The 18,169-nt window shown below is 41.0% G+C and overlaps 1 protein-coding gene across 1 annotated transcript in view; it reads right to left on the bottom strand.

Moving 5' to 3' along the window:
• The window catches only part of ntn1a (netrin 1a), a 76,523-nt gene extending 59,655 nt beyond the window's left edge, over nt 1-16,868 (bottom strand). The window contains exons 1-2 of the mRNA XM_088928267.1: nt 16,805-16,868; nt 15,324-16,388 (exon numbers count right to left, since the gene is read on the bottom strand). Of these exons, the coding sequence (XP_088784393.1) occupies nt 15,324-16,338 (1,015 nt within the window). The 5' untranslated portion in view covers nt 16,339-16,388; nt 16,805-16,868. The remainder of the gene's footprint in view (nt 1-15,323; nt 16,389-16,804) is intronic.
• Nucleotides 16,869-18,169: the final 1,301 nt, after the last annotated feature.

The following is an 18,169-nucleotide window of genomic DNA, read 5'->3' as shown; positions in this document are numbered from 1 at the left end:
GACCAGATTTTCAAAGAATGCATTTGTTATACAATGAGCAGCTTTTATCATAGCTCACGAGGATAGCAGAGGGATACATGAAAAACCAATAACGAACAAACTTGTATCCACACCAAGTGTCTGCAGCACATTTGGAAGAAAAGAAGAAAACATTGAAACAAAGTAAAACCAGGGTTTCCCTGCTAAATGTGTGGCTTTGTGAGCATGTCTTCAAGCCACATTTCAAAACAAGGTCAGAGGTCTTTGTTCCAGAAATCGAATGCAGTTTGGTAGAGGACTTGAATTGTAAAGTACTGTCTTGAATTATGACTTGCCAAAAGCAAAAGAATAGAAAAAACACATTTAATAAGAGCAAGGGATGAACTAGATTCCACCCGAGTGTGATCTGCAAGACCAGAAAACAAATTCTTTACCTTTTTTTCTACCAGATCTGAGCAAAACCTCTAACCCTGAATTCAATGACTATGTGTTTTTAAAGGGTTACTGATACCAGCCTGAATAAAGGTTTTACTTTTGAGACACTCTACTAATAGATCTTTACTCAACCAAATGAGGCAATCAAAGATTGACATCTTTTCCGAAGCCAGCCTGCAGAGTATTGGGACATTTAGAAGCAGCATGCTGAGTGAAGCACCTCGCTCACACATACTGTACAGCAGGAGTGTCCTGCCCAGGATCTGTCCCAACTCCTTTCAGCTGCTCCAGAACAACATACCAGTCCGCAACGCATCTCTCGCCCTGTCCTTGTGATAGAATCAGAGGGAAGAGCCTGTTCAAAGCCACATGATACCCATTAAAAATATCCACTCAAATGTTTCCTTCCGCTGTGTCTGTTTGCTTACATTCTTGTGTTTCCTAAAATCTGTGCTGCTCTCTCAGTATAACTATGACAGGGATGGATGACTTTGTTTATGTGTTTTACGTAGCTAGCGTTTTCTGCTGCGTTCTAACACCACGCACTGCGGTTTGCTCTGTGAACATGTTTATGTCCATGCGCTTTTTGCTTGAGAATGTATTACCTTTACAGCCAGAGAGACGCCTTTTAAAGCAAAAAGCAAATAAATAAAACTTTCTCTGTACTGTCAGCACAACACAGGAAGTTGAGTTGAGGAGAGACAAAGTCCCACTACTGTCTCTGGCTTGGAACCTACCTTCTGTGGCTTCAGATTTTTGAAGACATTTTGAACAGTGTCTAGATGAATGTTACTGTTTACAGGTGGACCTGCTTTAATGCTGTTTGCTAAAAGAACTGCTGGAAAGGACAGTCAGAAATGCAGTTTCCCTGAGACCTCGACTGGAGAACCCTATAGTCTAAGTTAGCGCTAGTTCACCTGGTTACCAGCTTGCTTCACACTTACAGACACCAGCTGCAGCTTGGCTTACAGTCCCTATTAAAGTGACCCCAGTGGAGCCTGATGTCCAGCAGTTTCTTTCAACCCTTCCTTGATGTCTTTTACAATCTATATTATTTTAGAAGAACAGGCAGAACAAGAAAATATCCCCCAGAATAACCTAGCTTAGTCTTTTATTTCTCTGAGCCTGTAGAGTACCAGCAATAAGCTGATGCACTAAACTATCAGGGCACAGTAACACTTGAATTCAACATAAATACATTTTATTTTTATAAAGCATTACAAGCAGGGTGCTGGAATGTAGTAATATTTTGCAGTAATTTCCACAAAATGCAATATTTGCATTAAAGATCCCCCATCTGCTACATGTTAATAACCAATGTGTATTTTTTTATCAATGCCTTATAACTTATTTATGAACCCTCTATTGCAAAAGTCTAAACCCTTAAAAAGGAGTCATTTAAAATAAAGAGTTACCCTGAATACCCTTTTCGGTCACCTATTTAAAAGAAGTGTAAAGGAGGTTTTTGTTTAACTGATAATGGAAAACATATTAAAACACCAACAATTAAAGGACTGCATACAAGTCCTGGCATCTCTCACTGATGGCTACAGAATCTATACAAAAAGGGTGACTTCATATTTCAACACATTCCTCTCCCAAATCACATGGACTGTGTTTATGGTTAAACAAGATACAGATGGTCTGCAGCTCTAATCTGGCGGAGCTTGGCAGCTTTTGTTTTGAGTTTTCTGCAGGAACAAATATAATCGGTCTGGGCACCCTTCTGGAAATCAAATAGCTCTGAACAGAATCTTCTGAGCTGTCCTATGGCACGTTTGTCAGGGCAAATTGAAGCAGGAGATCTGTGCCGTCTCAAAAATCTTGTGGTTTCAGTCATTTGAGTTTTACAGTTATCAGTTAGGCTCCAGCAGAGAGGGGTTACTTCAGAAGAGGAGTGGATTTAATTCAAAGCCTGACTTGGAATGGTTTAGTTTTGAAAGTATACAGTGATATAGACCAAACAAAAAATTTACAGAGAGCAAAAAGGACATTGTGAACTTTTTAATTTCTTTCAGACAGAAAAATCTGCAATTTTATGTTAGATCACACGAAGGCCTTTATGAATGTTTGCAAGTGTAGCAGTTAAAATTATAGCTCATAATACAAAGGGGAGTAATTGAGATGCGTTTTCAGTTGTTAAAACTTGATTTTTATCTAAGCTCAGGATAAGGTTTTAGAAATGTCTGTTCTTTTACATTTTCATTACTTTAAATGAAATTAATTAAAACAGTGTTTTGTTTCAGCTGGCTGTTGAAATGGTACTGTATGTCTTGAAGAAAAATAAGCACCTTTATCTGCTATGCTGTTCAAAAGTTGTCAGAAATTTCAGCAGTGTTTACAAGACAATTTCCATAGGCCGATGAGAATTCTAGGGAGTGAGCAGAGTCTCATGCTTTTGGACGAGCACTGCTCTTTCCTGTGTGAGCTAGCTGCTCGGTGTTCATGGAGAGGGAGATATTGGTGTCAGTCAGTTCCTGCTCACATTTTTCAGATGACGTACACCTGACTTCGAAGACAAAAGACCAATTTTATGAGCTTCTGTATAAAGGCTACAGGTCACAGCCCTTAATACAGAACCAGGCCTCATTCGTTTCACAGTGCTACATTATTTTCCAAATACAAAACAAGCAAAGGAAATTATTGTGGAAATGCAAGAGCAGCCACAGAGTTTGTCTGTGCTGTAACAGTTTTAACTGGCCCATTTCCTAATATAGGTGCTGAGTAGCGTTCGTGTTATTCATGTTTTTAAAATGTATATGTACGTACATTAGGGTTCTGACTATTAATTCTTGTTATACCACGATTCCCAGGAGACTGTTCCATGCCTGCATGCTCCTAACTCTGACTGGCAAGATATATTTAATATATACAGTAAAATATCCTTATATTTTAAACTTAAAACAACAGTGAGAAGAAATTTTCTTTGGGAAATACCAAAGAGGAATTGTTTCGTTTCAACTGAAGCAGTGGCAAAACAGCAAAATCCTTTCAAATCTATTCAGGATAATATTTTGTTTTAATTCAAGCATGATTGATTATTTTTTTTATTCAGAAGAGATGGACAATAACTTTTAGGCTCTTACCTTTGTTTTGTAAAGTTCCCTGGAGACATTTTGCAGAAATCGCCAAAAGATTTATTTATTTTTTTAAAAATAGCCGTTTACTACAGTGGCTGCAAATGAGGGGTGGTTATAAAAAATAATTACAATGTGTTGATAGGGCATGTTTGTGTTTTATTAATTTGACTGAAGCTTCTCTTTTATATTTTTAAAATATGTTTCATCAGGTTACGTGCTTTAATACCTAGATTTCCGATGAGCTTGCCATATAAGTACCTTTGTGTTTTACCTAAACAAGTGAATTCCCACTGTCGGTTAAGGTTAAGAAATTGTGCCTAAAACAAGTGACTTGATCCAACTGCACATTTAATTTGACTACACAAAGTCATTGAGTCTGTTCAAACTATCTGGATGGTGTAGTTCTTTAGGATTGGTGTTTCTGGATTGAGTTGTATGATTTTAAAACAACAGTAGAAGGTATTGGTATAATCAAGGAAAAACCACTATCATTTTCTTAAAAGTTGCTAATGCACCACCACAGTCAACTGTCACCTGGTCCTGGGGACCCCACCAGCTGGTTTTCAGCCCCACCCAGCTCTTAAACAATAATAATTAATGATAATTCCTAACAATTATACAGCACTTTTCTGGACACTCCACTCAAAGAGCTTTACAGGCAATGGGGAGTCCCCTCCACCAGCACCAGTGTGCAGCCCCACCTGGATGGTGCGATGGCAGCCACCATGCGCCAGTACGCTCCCCACACACCAGCTCTCAGGAAGGAGGAATGAATCCTTAACTGAACCTGCAATGTTCTTGGTTAGAATCTTTGCAATCTCAGAATCTCAGTTTTTCTACTCAAAAGGCTGGAGATATAACCAATTTAATAAATGAAGTAATTAAAAGGCAGCCTGCTACATGTTTAGGAACTGTTAAAACGCTTAAAGAGCTCAACCTAAACCTGTTGTGACTGTATTACAGGTTCAACGATTTGAGTGCTCAGGTGGACCAAACACCTTCAGGAAACCCCCGACTTACAGAAAGAAAACCCTGCACTTTATTAGAAAGGAAGCTCAAAGCCAGAGAGCCTGTTGTTATGGAAAACACTCCTCTGCCACAGACCTCACAGCGAAAGCTCCAACTCTCAGCAAATTGGGTGGAATCAGGCAGTTCCAACATTTGGCTTGTCATTTCAAACCCTCCCGTTGTTGGTTTTTATGGAATGTAAATCATTCTGACCTAATTCAGGCCTAATAACGTACATGGCATTTGGTTTCGCAAGCTGTGAAATATGTTCTCCCCATAAAAAGGGAGCCCAAGCTTTCATTTTGCCGACACAGCATTAACACTGCAGTTTTGCTACAAACCATTTCAACGGTTCTAAGACACGATTCTCAGAGACTCCGATTTTACAATGCAGAGCAATGGAGGCCTTTTTGGTGCAAGCCCCTTCACTTGTCATCTCCCAGGTTCCTATCTCAATGTTAAGGTTTTATTTATTCACAGGACAGGTTTTGGAAAAATGTCTCAAACCAGTCTTTCCTGATATAACAGACCTGTGGTACATCTTCATTGCTTGAACTTGCCATGGCTGCATCAGCAACTTTCATTTCTGCTTCCAGATCAATACTATATAAGTACTTCAACTCTGTGTCCTAATAGGATACAGCTACTTTTAATCTCGGCCCCTAATCACCAAAGTGCTCTTCTAGAGGATGACTTCTAGTAGTAATGAACTGCATTAAGGAAACGCCAAAGTGAAATCTCTCAAGATTACATTTGTAAATACACCGTTTTGTTTTGTTTGTTTGTTTTGTATTTTTACCAAGTGCAATTTTTCAAAGAATGTATACATTTACTATACTGCATGCTCTTTGTAAACCAGTATTTATTCAATGAATATTTCCAATTAAAAAAGAAAAATCATTCTAAAGAAATGGCCAAAGTTGGCTAATGCTTGTGGCCTGCTGATTGTACAAGAATGCTTGAGTGTCCAGGCACAGATAGGCCTTATCTCTAATCACCCAGTTTTTATATGATTCCAAGGACTACCCCATAAAGCGACAGAAAAAGACTTCTTAAGTAGCTCTCCAGAGTTACTGACAGTTTACTTGTTCTCTGCTTGGTTTTCATCCCTCAGAACAGCCACTGGCTACAAAAGTGTGTTGGGGGAACATGAGTGAATAAGAAATTGCACGTGAAATTGATTGTGACTTCCATTTCAACTTGACCAAAACCTACTTGGCAAAGAAGCTATTCTTCTGCCCACCATCCACCCCCATCTCTCGTAACTCCCCCAATTCCTTCTCCTGACTTCTTCTGGAAACACAATTTTAAAAAGAGGTCATATCTAGAGCATTCACTGGTAGTACTCTAGGCAGCTGGGCTGAATTTAAAAATTCCTGTTAGACTGGGAAAGAAGTTTTAAAATGTCTTGGGAGAAATTATTCCTTTTCACTGCAGATTTGGAATGCCTTGCTCGAATCTCCCCTCACTACTGTAACCCACAGGCAAGTCGACAGAAAAGAAGATTAATGGGTTTCCAAATCCCCAAATTCTCATTTAATCCCCTTTCTTTCTCAGTGAACGAATACTGCAGGTTTCCTTGGAAAAACCTTTGTTTGGCTTTGCAAAATGCTTGTATGGTATAAGGTCATTCACTGCGCTACTGTACATAAGTATACCACAGTAAAGACAATTAGGTCTTGCACTGTCTTTAAGATTCTACATTTAAACTGTAATACTACCTAATACTATGATAGCAGTCCAGACTTCAGATATCTCTGTGACCTCTCAAACTGCAGTTATGAGACAGCAATGTCCTCCTCACATTCGTCTCTGGGTGGACCTGTGCCACAGGTATTCCGTTGCTTTTCTTTACAATCCTAAATCGAAATGATGTTTTCTCAAAATGTACAAACATCTCTGTACACTGTAAGAAATCACAGTAAGATTAGAGAGCAATGTACTGAGATGCTTCTGTGTTAGAGGTTGCTCTGCTCCAAGCAAGAAAAAGGCTGTCTGGTAGCTAGTAGTGTATTGATCCAAGAATCACATCCAGCCATTTCTTGAAGAAGCCAGGGTATCGGCTTCAACAACACGGTTGGGTAGTTCCTTCCAAACTCCCACAACTGTCTGGGTTAAGAAGTGCCTTTCATTCTTGGTTTTAAATTTTCTTCCACATTGCTGATTGACATTTTGACATTGTTCCACACAAACATTGTTGCTGTGGCCGCGTTATAACACTTGCCAATATTCTTCCCTCCGCCAGTGAATACCAGAACAGAATTCCTCACAGGGAAAATGCAGGAACTCAAACCACTGGCCTCTCATTAACCTAACTCAGGACACTTGCCCTTTTCTCTTTGAAGCTGTTGTCCAACTTAGGGCCGATTGCTGTGGTGTCAAAGAGGAGAAATTCATGTTTTCTTTCATGCCACCACTTAGCCTCCCTCGGGGAAAATGTCGAAAAGGAATTAGAACAAGGTCACAGGCCACTGCCACATCCCCTATTCCAGTCAAATCTCAGTGCGGGGTTTGGGACCTCTGGTTACAGTCAAACAAGCTGTCCCAACAGTGCCTGCCTTCACAGTGAAGTGTCAGGCTGCCTTTTATTCCTCTGTTTGAAATCCTGTGTTTGCCTTAGCAAAGCAAACCCCCCCCCCCCCACCTCGTTTTCGATTCCTGGTCTGATGACATTGCTCACAAAGCAAGAAAAGAATGTGTTGCAGAAGGCAGAGATGCTGACAGCATGATGGATGCAATGAGTGACGGCCTTTTGTTAACAATGAAAACACATTCTGGTGGCCTAAAATAATGTGTCAGGGATACCACGAAGTGTTCGTTCTTGTGCTGCAAATAAAATTGGTGTCCAAACTTCTTTTCCTGCTCCTTTTCCTCTTCTTCCTTCTCCTCCTCCGCTGTATGGGGAGTGTTTAAGTCTCAGAGGCTGATGGGACAGGTATATCACCTTCTTACAGTGTGGGGGCACAGCAGGCACATTGAGAAAAATTGCCAGCAGGCTCATGGCATGTATCATCTCGAACAGCTTTGAAAGACTGGCAGCTGTGTGCATGAAGACCCAGAAATAAGTCAGTGATCATGATATGCCAGAGGCGTCCCAGCTCATAGAGGTCTCCAAAGAAACACATTCAAAAACGTGTTTGTGGGTAACAGACAGTGTGCCCAATAGCAATAGATATCCACTAAGTTTACAAATGTGTATTGTAACTTCTCTGAAAAGGTGTATTTAAAGAGATTTTTGATACATTCCATGATGTTTAAATATTCTGTTTTCCATTGTGTCTACTGTATCACATGTACATGTATTTTTGCCACTTTGTATAATTCAGATCAATCCTAACTGTGCTTGTGTGTGCAGGTTGTATATATAGCAATGTTCATTTTTTCTAGAACCAACATAAACAAGATAATTTATTTAAGAGAGTCCAATATAATTCTAGATAGGTTTTTTGAACTTCTAAATGTTTTAGAGGGACATCCAGTGCCATTATAGATCAGGGCTTTTTATTCTGGAAAACCAAAACAGCTCTTAACAATTTAAAGATTAAAGAGAAATTCATAAAAGCTTTACTTTAAGATGTAACATTGTTTTATAATCCAATAAACGTTTTTTACAGCCCAAGACTAGCCCTTAGAGCAGAACTGCATCTCAGAACTTATTAAAACATCATATCATATTAAGGTGATCTCAGCACATGATGAATAATGATAGAGACCCACACTGAGAAACATTAACATGCGAATTTTCATTGTAAAATGTTTTCTGAAACTCATAAAAGTTAGGAATATTTATATCCCTGTTTCTGTTTAACATCAAGCAGCCATGAAGAAGAATACTCGTATGTTTTTTCAATGTTACTGGTTTTGAAATGTATATTCAGATAGATGTGTGGTGGGCATTGCAACTGCACAGAACATCTGAAACATTATGCTGACTTTTTATCATATTAATTGTATTATCGTAATTCTATATACAGTACTATCATATTACTCATATTTTGTTTCTGGGGAATTAACTAACCAGTAAACATTTTAGTACAGGTGTATTTTTTTTTTCATTGAAATGTTTTGAACGCGAAACACTTTTATGTAAACTTGCTTTTAAAATAAGGTTTTTATTTAAAATCATGTAAACACCGCTTTAAAGTCAGAAAAGTGCCCCGAATGACTGTCAAACGATACAGGATATTTTTGGATTGTGAAAATAACTCGAAGATCCCTTCACGTCTCCCGTCACCCGAGGAAATCCTTAAAGAATCTATCTTATATTTTCTTAGAGAAAAGCAAATATTGAGATAGGGATTTTGAATAGATTCATGTTTCTGCAATTCCTTAATAACAACTCTTAGGGGATGATGTCAGCACTGTAGAATCAGAATAGCCCGATTTATTGTGCTTTTATTTTATCTAGTGTGGTTATCCGTGTATTTAACATTTTATCCTATTGTTTCTGGATACAGCAGTTCCAGTCCTCAGAAATGACTGCCATCAATGAAAACGGCAAAAGATAATTGTGACAGCACAGATGTTCGGAAATGCTCAAGCCCAGCATTTATCCTGCATGGATCGTATTATTTGCGTCTCAGCTTGCGACATGAGAGAAGACCTGGTCCCTCATGCCCACCCGTTTGATTTTTAGCTCATTTGTCCCTTTCAGGCTAAAGATTTGCAAAACATGGGATTTTTCACTAGGTCGCGTCTTAGTTGGTATCTTTTTGTGTTTAATCTAAATTTAAAACGTAACCACATAAAGGGGGTGCTGACCCTTTATTTAATTGATGTTATGGCTTAATTACTGTGCAGGGACTTGCAATACTGTAGTCTTACACGACTGTTTTAATTAAGAATCTAAATTCCAGAATCTAGAATATTTTTTCGTTCTATTGGGCCGTCTTTTACAGCCATACGTATTTAAAACTGTTGTTAACGTTATCTTCATACTGTTATTTTACATTGCACATCCTTCTGAATAATACGTTAACAGCTATATTCCTTTTATAAATGGACACTTCAGATTGGTAGCCAGTGCAAATTAGGAGTATACTTGAATCAAGACAAATCGCATCTTTTTAAACTAGATAACCGCAATACATTAAGTAAAATGGAAAACAAAAATGACTTAAGACGCATTTTCTTTTCTTTTTCACATTCAGTAGTATTTATTTCTACACACGGAGGAGTACTGTCAGGCACCACGCAGTAATTAAACAGCAATACCCATTGAGCAAAGGCTTAGCGCTCAATTAACACGCTCATTTAGTTCAGTTTTCCCGTTCTGTCTCAAAGTGCTCGGAGGGTAGTCACTCTAATCAGATCTTCACGAGTTCTCCTAACAGTGACATGCAGATCGCAGACCTTTATCTCCGCGAGAAGATGAGCAAACGTACAGAAATGCCCCCTGCTCGTCAGACTCTCGGTGTGTGATGATTGCGCCTGTCGGACTGTGTCCTCTCTCAGTCCACGCAGCTGCAAGGCACGAAAACATGTAAACGCGCGGGAGGAGGACAGCGCAGAGATCAAACCTGACCTTGCTTTGTGTACCAGTGCGTTTTCATTTTTTGATAATTTGAGATTGGTGTTAAGTCTTAACTTTTTCGTGCTGTTTGCTTGGCCCGGGTTCCTCGCTTTACTCCCTGAGACGAAAGCCGAGATAGAACCGCCGCTCTCTCACTCCCTATCCCGATAAAGCACCTGCTCCAGTGAAAGACAAACACGCCCCGCCACCCCTCTGGGCTGTGTCTCTCTGACCTGCTGGCGCACTGTTCCCCCGTCCCAAGCTGTGCAATCGCGCTGTCGGACAGAAGATATTCGTTCTGGAAACCGCATTCCCGGCCGCCTGTATCCGTCCGTCTCCAATAATTACCTGCGCTTTTAGTCGCGCCTGTGATGGGTGGGAAGCGCTCATTCATTCGCTTCTATTTATTTATTGACAAAGTTTTTAGAATTAAAAATTGAACTTGTACTGAGATGTTCACCCAGCTTTAATGATTTAGGCAACCGTTTGTCTATTATTATTTACTATGTTTAGCTTACTGTCTCAGAGCAGTAGGAATAAAGCTAAATAGCACATTAGTCTGTTATATCAAGCATCCCTTATTGTTAAGAACCTAAAACTCTAAAAGGTTGTTAACGACAGCATGGCGTTTGGTCCGTCTACTTCCCTTGTTTTTTAGGAGCTAATGGATTTGAGAATCTCATCCAACCATTTTAACATTTGAGGAGACACCTGTAAGCCAGGCGTCCATTTTTTGTGATTCACACACGTTAGGCACTTTTTACCTTTTGTCAATAATGATATATACCCTACCTGTTTCAAGAACATACTGTAGCATGTGTTTGCCCATAGGCTTGCCAACTGACCCCAGACCAACAGGATACACTGAGACAGCACAGGCCTTATTTACATTCTACTTCTGCACTGAAACACATTAACATGTAAAATAAGTAGAATTACACTGTTTTTCTTCTTATCAATCAGATTCCACAGATCAGAACAGGGCTTGCCAGACCTTTGACTGCAGACCTTTGAACTACAGCTGAGCTCTTCACTGACATGAATCCTTAAACTAACTAACAGGTTGCTTGAATAGACACTTTGCACATTTTGCTTCTGTTCAAAGGTTGTTTTAAGTTTCTGAAAAAATGCAATAGTCAAAAAGCAAAGAGACAAAGAGTCCAGATTAATCCTATACTTAGACTGGTTAAAGGTTCAGGTTTTTGAGGGCTCATGTGGATCACATACCAGTAAGTGTGCACACCCCCAGAGATGGGAACTCTTAGTTCAGACAGTTAGAACAGCTCAACCTCTGACTTTTTGTGAAGACTCTGTGCAAGACTCATAGATTAACAAAAGCTAGCCACCAAAATCTGCAAGGTGGGTGACTGCGAAAGGAAAAGGTTAGTCCAATATTCAAGCCACAGAGGCTCAGGGGGTCAGAGACGATCCTGGTTTCTGTGGTGTTAAGCCAAAGGAGAGCACAAGACTCCCCCCAGTCCATCACGGAGCCTATCCCTACAGCTGGGTAGGCTGGAATAACTGGGGAACAGTACTTCACTCAGGTATAACAGCGGTATCTGCAGCAGGGACTCGAACCCACAGCCTGCTAGTCAGGACTCCAGAGACTTACCCCCACTACAGTATGTTGCCCCCTAATAGTGAGGCAAGGGGAATAAAAAATATTCATGATTCTGTTATCCTTTGTAGAGCAATGCATCATTTTGACAGTGCCTGGTGATAGTTAAGCAACAGCTGTCGGTGCGGCGCTGTCGGTGCGGTCGGGACCACAGCGGGCTCAACCATCTCTGTTTCAGCCATAGCAGAGCGACCAAGAAAAGGGAGCGCTCCCGAGCAGGTGGTGGAGATGCACACTCTGAAGTCACTAACTCAGCACTTGCTTATTTGATTTCTAATGCGGTGTGAGTCGCAAACGCTCCAGATCATCTTTAAGTACGCATCCAAGCACTCCTTAAAACACGTAGGCGGCAGTAAGTACAAATGCCATTAGCCGCGTTTTCTTGAGTTAAGCCTACACGTGGGGCTTTTCAGTATTTGACGTATCTAATACCCGGAGCTCATTAACCCTTAAATGCGATCGTCGTTGCTTAGGTGTGATGCTGCTCTTCTTACCGTGTGATTATTTAATAAAATCTTATTATCTTTGTCAGACCCCTCCCCCCTGCATCATTAAACTCATGTGTGGATTAAAATCTATGAAAAAAACATGATAACAAATGCTTATTTAAAAAAGTCGTCATTTTGCGGGGTTTGCAGTCCCCTTCACTGCGGTGGTGAAGTGTAAAATCAGTGCCGTGGAAAAAGCGGGGGAAAAAAACACTTCCACGCTGTAAGTGATTAGACATCTGGCTTTGTCGTGTAACAGCTCTTTCTGAAGTTGGTGTGGAGAACCATATCGGCCCTGAACAAGCTCAGCCAGTAGTCAAACAGAGAAACTCGCCGGCTTTCGTACAAATCACCACCACTGAGACGACAGTCGCGTTCACTTCAAACGCCCTACATGAGTTCGCACAGTCCCCTTTTCTGAACAATAAAACGCCTTATTAAGTGAGACGGTTTTTTTTTAAATCTAAGTTATTGCTTGGAATAACTGACGAATTTTCCCATTCTTTCCTGGATTAAAACTGATGTCATGGTTGCATTCTAAACTGGATATTTTACATTAAAAGCAGCTGTCTCGGTAGAGCTGTTGTTTTTACTGTGCATTAAGTGAAACAATGGTAAGTGGCTTTTTAATTACTGAAAGTTGAAACTGCATTCTTGTGTGGTTTTTGAGGACAGACTGATGGATTCCAGCATGGAGCTGATACATAATTTTTAAACAGTTTTATGTGATTTACGCTTTAATTGCTGTATAGTTAAAAAAAAAGAAACAAGACAGCAGTGTCAAAATAAGCAAAGGCTAAAACAGATCTATTAGAAATGCACATCCACATGACAATCAGGTAAACACGCTTCTATAACAAAACCATATACTTTCCTCGATTATCACACATTCTCTTAAAATGTAAGGTTGTATGTAGCATTATGAAACAGATTGTAGTATTACATAATAAAAATTACCGGTACTTTGATTTTTTTTTTGTTCTGCAGGGAGAGAGCATAGTTTATAGGGTTCGTGTAGCCTGGCGGTTAGCGCATTGCAGCAGTACGGTGTGAAATTGCAACACACCACTGACTCCTGTTTCCAGCTGGTTAAGATTTCGCCGTGAAAATCACAGCCTGAACTGTTAATGCACTTCAATCATGTGCATTCAGACTTCGCATCGAACACTTTCGGCTGCCTTTCCTTCAGAAAATCATACTTCAGTTTTCAAAATAGCTTTAGAGCACATGTGCGCTTCACTTCAGTCCTGTACTGTAAATGAAATAATTTTTCAATGTCCCGCTGCTGGAAAAAAAAAGCTTATTCAGAACTTCACTTCTGAAATCATAGATGTATTGATTAGCCAGTTAATTAATTGTATGAGCACGCGTTTTGGCCGTTGGAATAATGTTACTGCTAGCTCAATACTAGTGTTCATCATTAAGTATGGATTTCTACAATAAACCTAGAAACGGAATTTGCGAAAGGCTAATATCATTATCCTGTCATTTTTAATAACGAACAAGTACGCTGTAGTAAAAATGTGACTGGAAATCAAGTATTTATGGTAGCACTGTGTTTACGAGACGTTATTATGTCTGCGCGTTGGGGGAAAGAAAATCTACAGTTCAGCTCTTGACTCATCAAGCTATGGTCAGGGACTTTCGGTCGCAAGGTATTTTAAGAGCAATGCATTCCTGTTTAATGTGGAAATGACCCTTTCTCTGCAGTTTGTTTCTCCCCTTTAACAAAAACGAACGGGGCCAGAAAAATATAACTTGGTATCGACATCCTCACCTTAATACAAACCGTAAAATAAATGTCGTAAGAAAGCACTATGTGTAAAATAATGAGCTGTTCAGTTCCTGTTCATGTGATCAACATCCGGTCAACGGTATGTATTCCAAGACTCCCAGAACTCAGACGAGACGTCTTAAATACCCAGGTGAGTCGAAGGCGGGTTTGCTGGCTGGGAGCCGTATGATTCCGCTATCATCACCTGGGATAAACGGTTTCTGATTATGGATGGGTATTGTCGTAATTCATTTCTCAGACAAAAATGAAAAATTTACGACCATCGCTTGAACGTGCAACCAATGAAGACACACCTTTCTTCCAAAATAGAGTGTCAATATCAGTTCATCTCGGTTTATATAGTAAGTTAACCCTTTTAAACTTGCGAAATACTCTTAACTCGTCACATCCTCACAACCGTCGACTTTCCTTGACATCTTAAACCAATGAAAAGTTAATTCCCCCTTTTTTTCTACTTCTCTACTGAGTGATCGGTTACCCAAAGTTTAGATTAGAGCCCTGGTTATGTTAATTAGCCGAGGCTTACCAAAAATTAAAAAAACATGGAATTTCAATCAAAATACAGAATGCACATTCTTTCGGAAAAATCTCGCTGAAACTTGCTTTAACATGCCAAGTTATGGATTGCGATAATCTTTTGATTCCCCGTCAAAAAATAACATGTTAATATCCGGCGATTATGTGTTCTTTAGAAACAAGAGGGACAAAGTCGCTTTCGTTTTTTTATGAAGATTTAGAGAAGCATACAAATATCTTAGTTTGTGTGTATATATATTACAGAGAAAGCGTTTTTAACAGATTTTCATCTCTAATATTTCAGTATATATATATAGAATTCAGGCAATGTTTCACAAGACCATATCTATGGATCTGCCATGCTTTGTAGAATACAGAGGAAATACATTTTCATTGTCAGTTGATCGATCTACACAAGGTAGGCTAATTAGACGTTAGTTTAACGGGATTCTGTGAAAATCCTCTGCCGTTCGGGGTCTAAAGCTGCTGGTTTTAGCTGATAATAAATGCCTTCCTGAATTAAAAAGCGAAGCTGCTACGCATGACAGTATTCAATAGAAAAAGGTGGTCGAAAATCATTAACATATCTTTTCATTTATCGCATGGCCATTTCTTTTCACAACGACCACAGCGAGGTGACAAGTTGTACTAAGTTATGTGACTCCGGCTACCCATACAGCTCATTTCGAGTCGACTCTGCTGTTCAAGTGCCGAGACAACCATGTGGCCAAGTCTGTCACTTGCTCAGCCTGTCTCTTATAGCACCGCAGATGTTTAACAGCGAAGACTGCAGCTGCCGAGCATTGAAACACCAGCAGGTGAAAACCGGCTCGGAAGCCACCAGCGGGCACACAGACCGCGGCGTGTCACACGCGGAAAGCGCTGAGCTTACCCACACACTCGTTCGCCTCCCGGGCCGTCGCGCGTTGCCAGGGCCTGTCGTAATGAAAGGGCTTGCATCTGTCGCACTCCGGTCCGGCGGTGTTGTGCTTGCACTCGCACACAAGGTTTCCGTCCCGGTCCTTCACGCACCTCGAAGCGTGGCCGTTGCATTTGCAGCGCCCGCCGACCTGCAGGTCCGAGACCGCGTAGAAGTACGAGTCCCTGGCCAGCTCGGAGTCGTCCTCGTTCTCGTCCCCGAACGTGTGCAGGCGGCTGAAGACCACCTTGATGTCGGTGGCCGTCACCCAGTCCTGCAGCACGGGCGAGTTGTCGAAGTCGTGAGCCGAGGGGCGGCCGTCCAAGGTGCTAAACGCGATGAGCCCCCCCGAGAGAGGGTGCATGTCGGTGTGCGAGTCCGTGCAGATAGCCTCTTGCTCGTTCTGCTTGGTGATGGTGGCCTTGCTGGGTTTGTTGTACATCTTCCGGCACTGGGTCGAGTAGAACTGAAAGGGCACCCAGCTCTTGCCGTAGTCCATGGACTTGTAGATGGCCATGGACTCGGGCCGCGGCGAGCAGAACTGAAGGCTCACGTAGGTGACTTCGAATTTCTTGCCCAGGGTCAGTGTCAGGGTGACATTTTGAGGGTACTGGATGTAGTTCTCCGACTGCCAGCAGGTGAGATTGTGAGGGTTGTTCAGATCGGTTAAGTAGGCGGGCGGGTGAGACTTCTTCGGGTCGGTGGCGTCGCAGATGTGGCAGTTCCTGTTCCTTTCGTCGCCCTTCTCGGTGACCACGCAGTACCGGGAGCTGGGTCTGCCGCAGGTGCTCGACACCCGCACCTCCTTGCCGAAAGCGGAGTTCACGAAATCGGGGATGCACCTCCTGGGGTTGCCGTTCTCGTCATAGCACGGGTCCGGAGGGGAGGTCTGCGCCGCGAACATGCTCATCCCGTAGCCCCCGAGCGCGCTCTCCACCATAAAGGATGCGGCCAGCAAACCGACCAAAGCCCCCCAGATCCTTAACATTGTAATCCGCGTTCTTCGGTGTCTCCAGCGGCGAAACACACGGCCGTTCCCTGGGAGAAAAAATAAATAAGTAACACGCTTGACACGGGCGCACGCAAACACATTTTAAAATGATACAAACGAGGACAAGTCCTGTCAAGTTTACAAGGGGAGCCGACCAAGCATTTGAAAGGTAAAATACAGTCGTGTCATTACTCCGCAGCAGGAGCCATTGGATCCTTTCATTGCGCTGTTAAACGCTGTATTTTTTTTTTTTAAAAAAGTGCTTTCAAAATCAAATTTAAATCTTATCTGAAGCAACGCATTAATTAATGAAAGAGAGTTTTATCGGATCTGACGAAAAGCAACACTTTTCAAACTGTATTTACAGCCGCAACGGTAATGATTCTATAGAATGTCATTGAATAAATACACATGAATTGAATCTGCTTACGAGGTAAAGAAGTTGCCACATAGGATAGTGTACCTCGAAATAACTCTTCAGCCTGGCAGAAAAGTAATAAGTGAAGCCTATGAAACGCAACGGGCTCTTTTTCTTTCTTGCTGGGATGCTACACGCTTTAGTTGTTGTTGTTGTTGTTGTTTTTTTGTTTGGGTTCTCCTGTTTGTTTCCAGCAAACCTGATGCAAAACCTGTAGACGCTCCGAGGCTATTCTCCCAGTGTCTGCCCCACTTTCTTTTCCTCGCTTTCCCTCTCTCTCTCTCTGTGTGTGTCTGCTACACTCACTGTCTGTGCGGAAAGTGAAGGACGAGTTCGGCTTCTGCTGTGCTTGTGGTCATCTTAAGGAGTGACACACAGCACGCGAAAGGAGCCTATAACGACATCCAGTGGTAGCTTTATCAATACGCGACACACATTTGATTCGCCGAGCGCACGACGGAAAGAGCAGCGCCCGACTGTTGCAGATGTCGGGGTTTTTTTTCTCACTTTCTTTTTTTTTTTTTTAAAGGTCGCAATTCTTCTACCTCCCTGAACCGCCGGGACTGTCTTTGCGCGCAGAAGAGAGCAGATGCGCGCCTGTGACTCACGGTAGCTGAATCTTACAGAACAGGAACACCGAGGACCGGCGAGAATATGTAGATCAGCGCACGCACTGAAACACCAACACCGAGGAAAGAAACGTGAAAAGCAGCTTTATTATGAAACCAAAAATATTAAGGAAATAAAAAATAGAAGGTGGTTTTGTTTCTGATTTATTTATAATGTACTGCATTCGGCTAATTTAAAGTGCACAATCTGCTCTATATTTACTTTAAAAGCATGCTGTGTAAAAAGATGCTGGAAAACTATGCACGACATCCATCTGGTTTCATACATCTTACAAGACCTGGCATATTCTTAAGTACATTAACTACCACTAGGAATAACCGTATAAATTGTGCTGGAATGAACATGTAATATCAGCCCTAGTTTTCAAATTTGTTCAGGTCCAGTTTCAACATAAATATCCGAAAAGCCAAAAAACCAAAATTACATATTGTTATTCCAAACCAATTTCACATTCATGAGAAGCAGGAGCAGATTTATGGCATTATTACTTTCTGGAATATTTAACAGCTAACCAAATTCAAATGCTAATTTAATTGAATTTCATTTACACCATTCAACATGTTGTTAACCAGTTACTGTTATAAGGGATAGAAATCTATCATTTAAATTATATGAATGGAATATTCATTGAAACAATCAAGTTGTGAAACATTTTAAAATATATTTAAAGTTTCTGTAATTTGATGTCAAAATCAGTTACAATTAGGCTGATATTCTAAATACCAGTCACTTGAATGCAGAGCTTCTTTCCAGGTGCTGGTGATTCCAGTATCTCTGGTC

This window comes from Atractosteus spatula, chromosome 11 (genome assembly GCF_055471065.1).
Source record: "Atractosteus spatula isolate fAtrSpa1 chromosome 11, fAtrSpa1.hap1, whole genome shotgun sequence".
Classification (NCBI taxonomy): domain Eukaryota; kingdom Metazoa; phylum Chordata; class Actinopteri; order Semionotiformes; family Lepisosteidae; genus Atractosteus; species Atractosteus spatula.
Note: the sequence above shows the minus strand (reverse complement) of the source record. Positions and strands in the feature narration are given on the sequence as shown.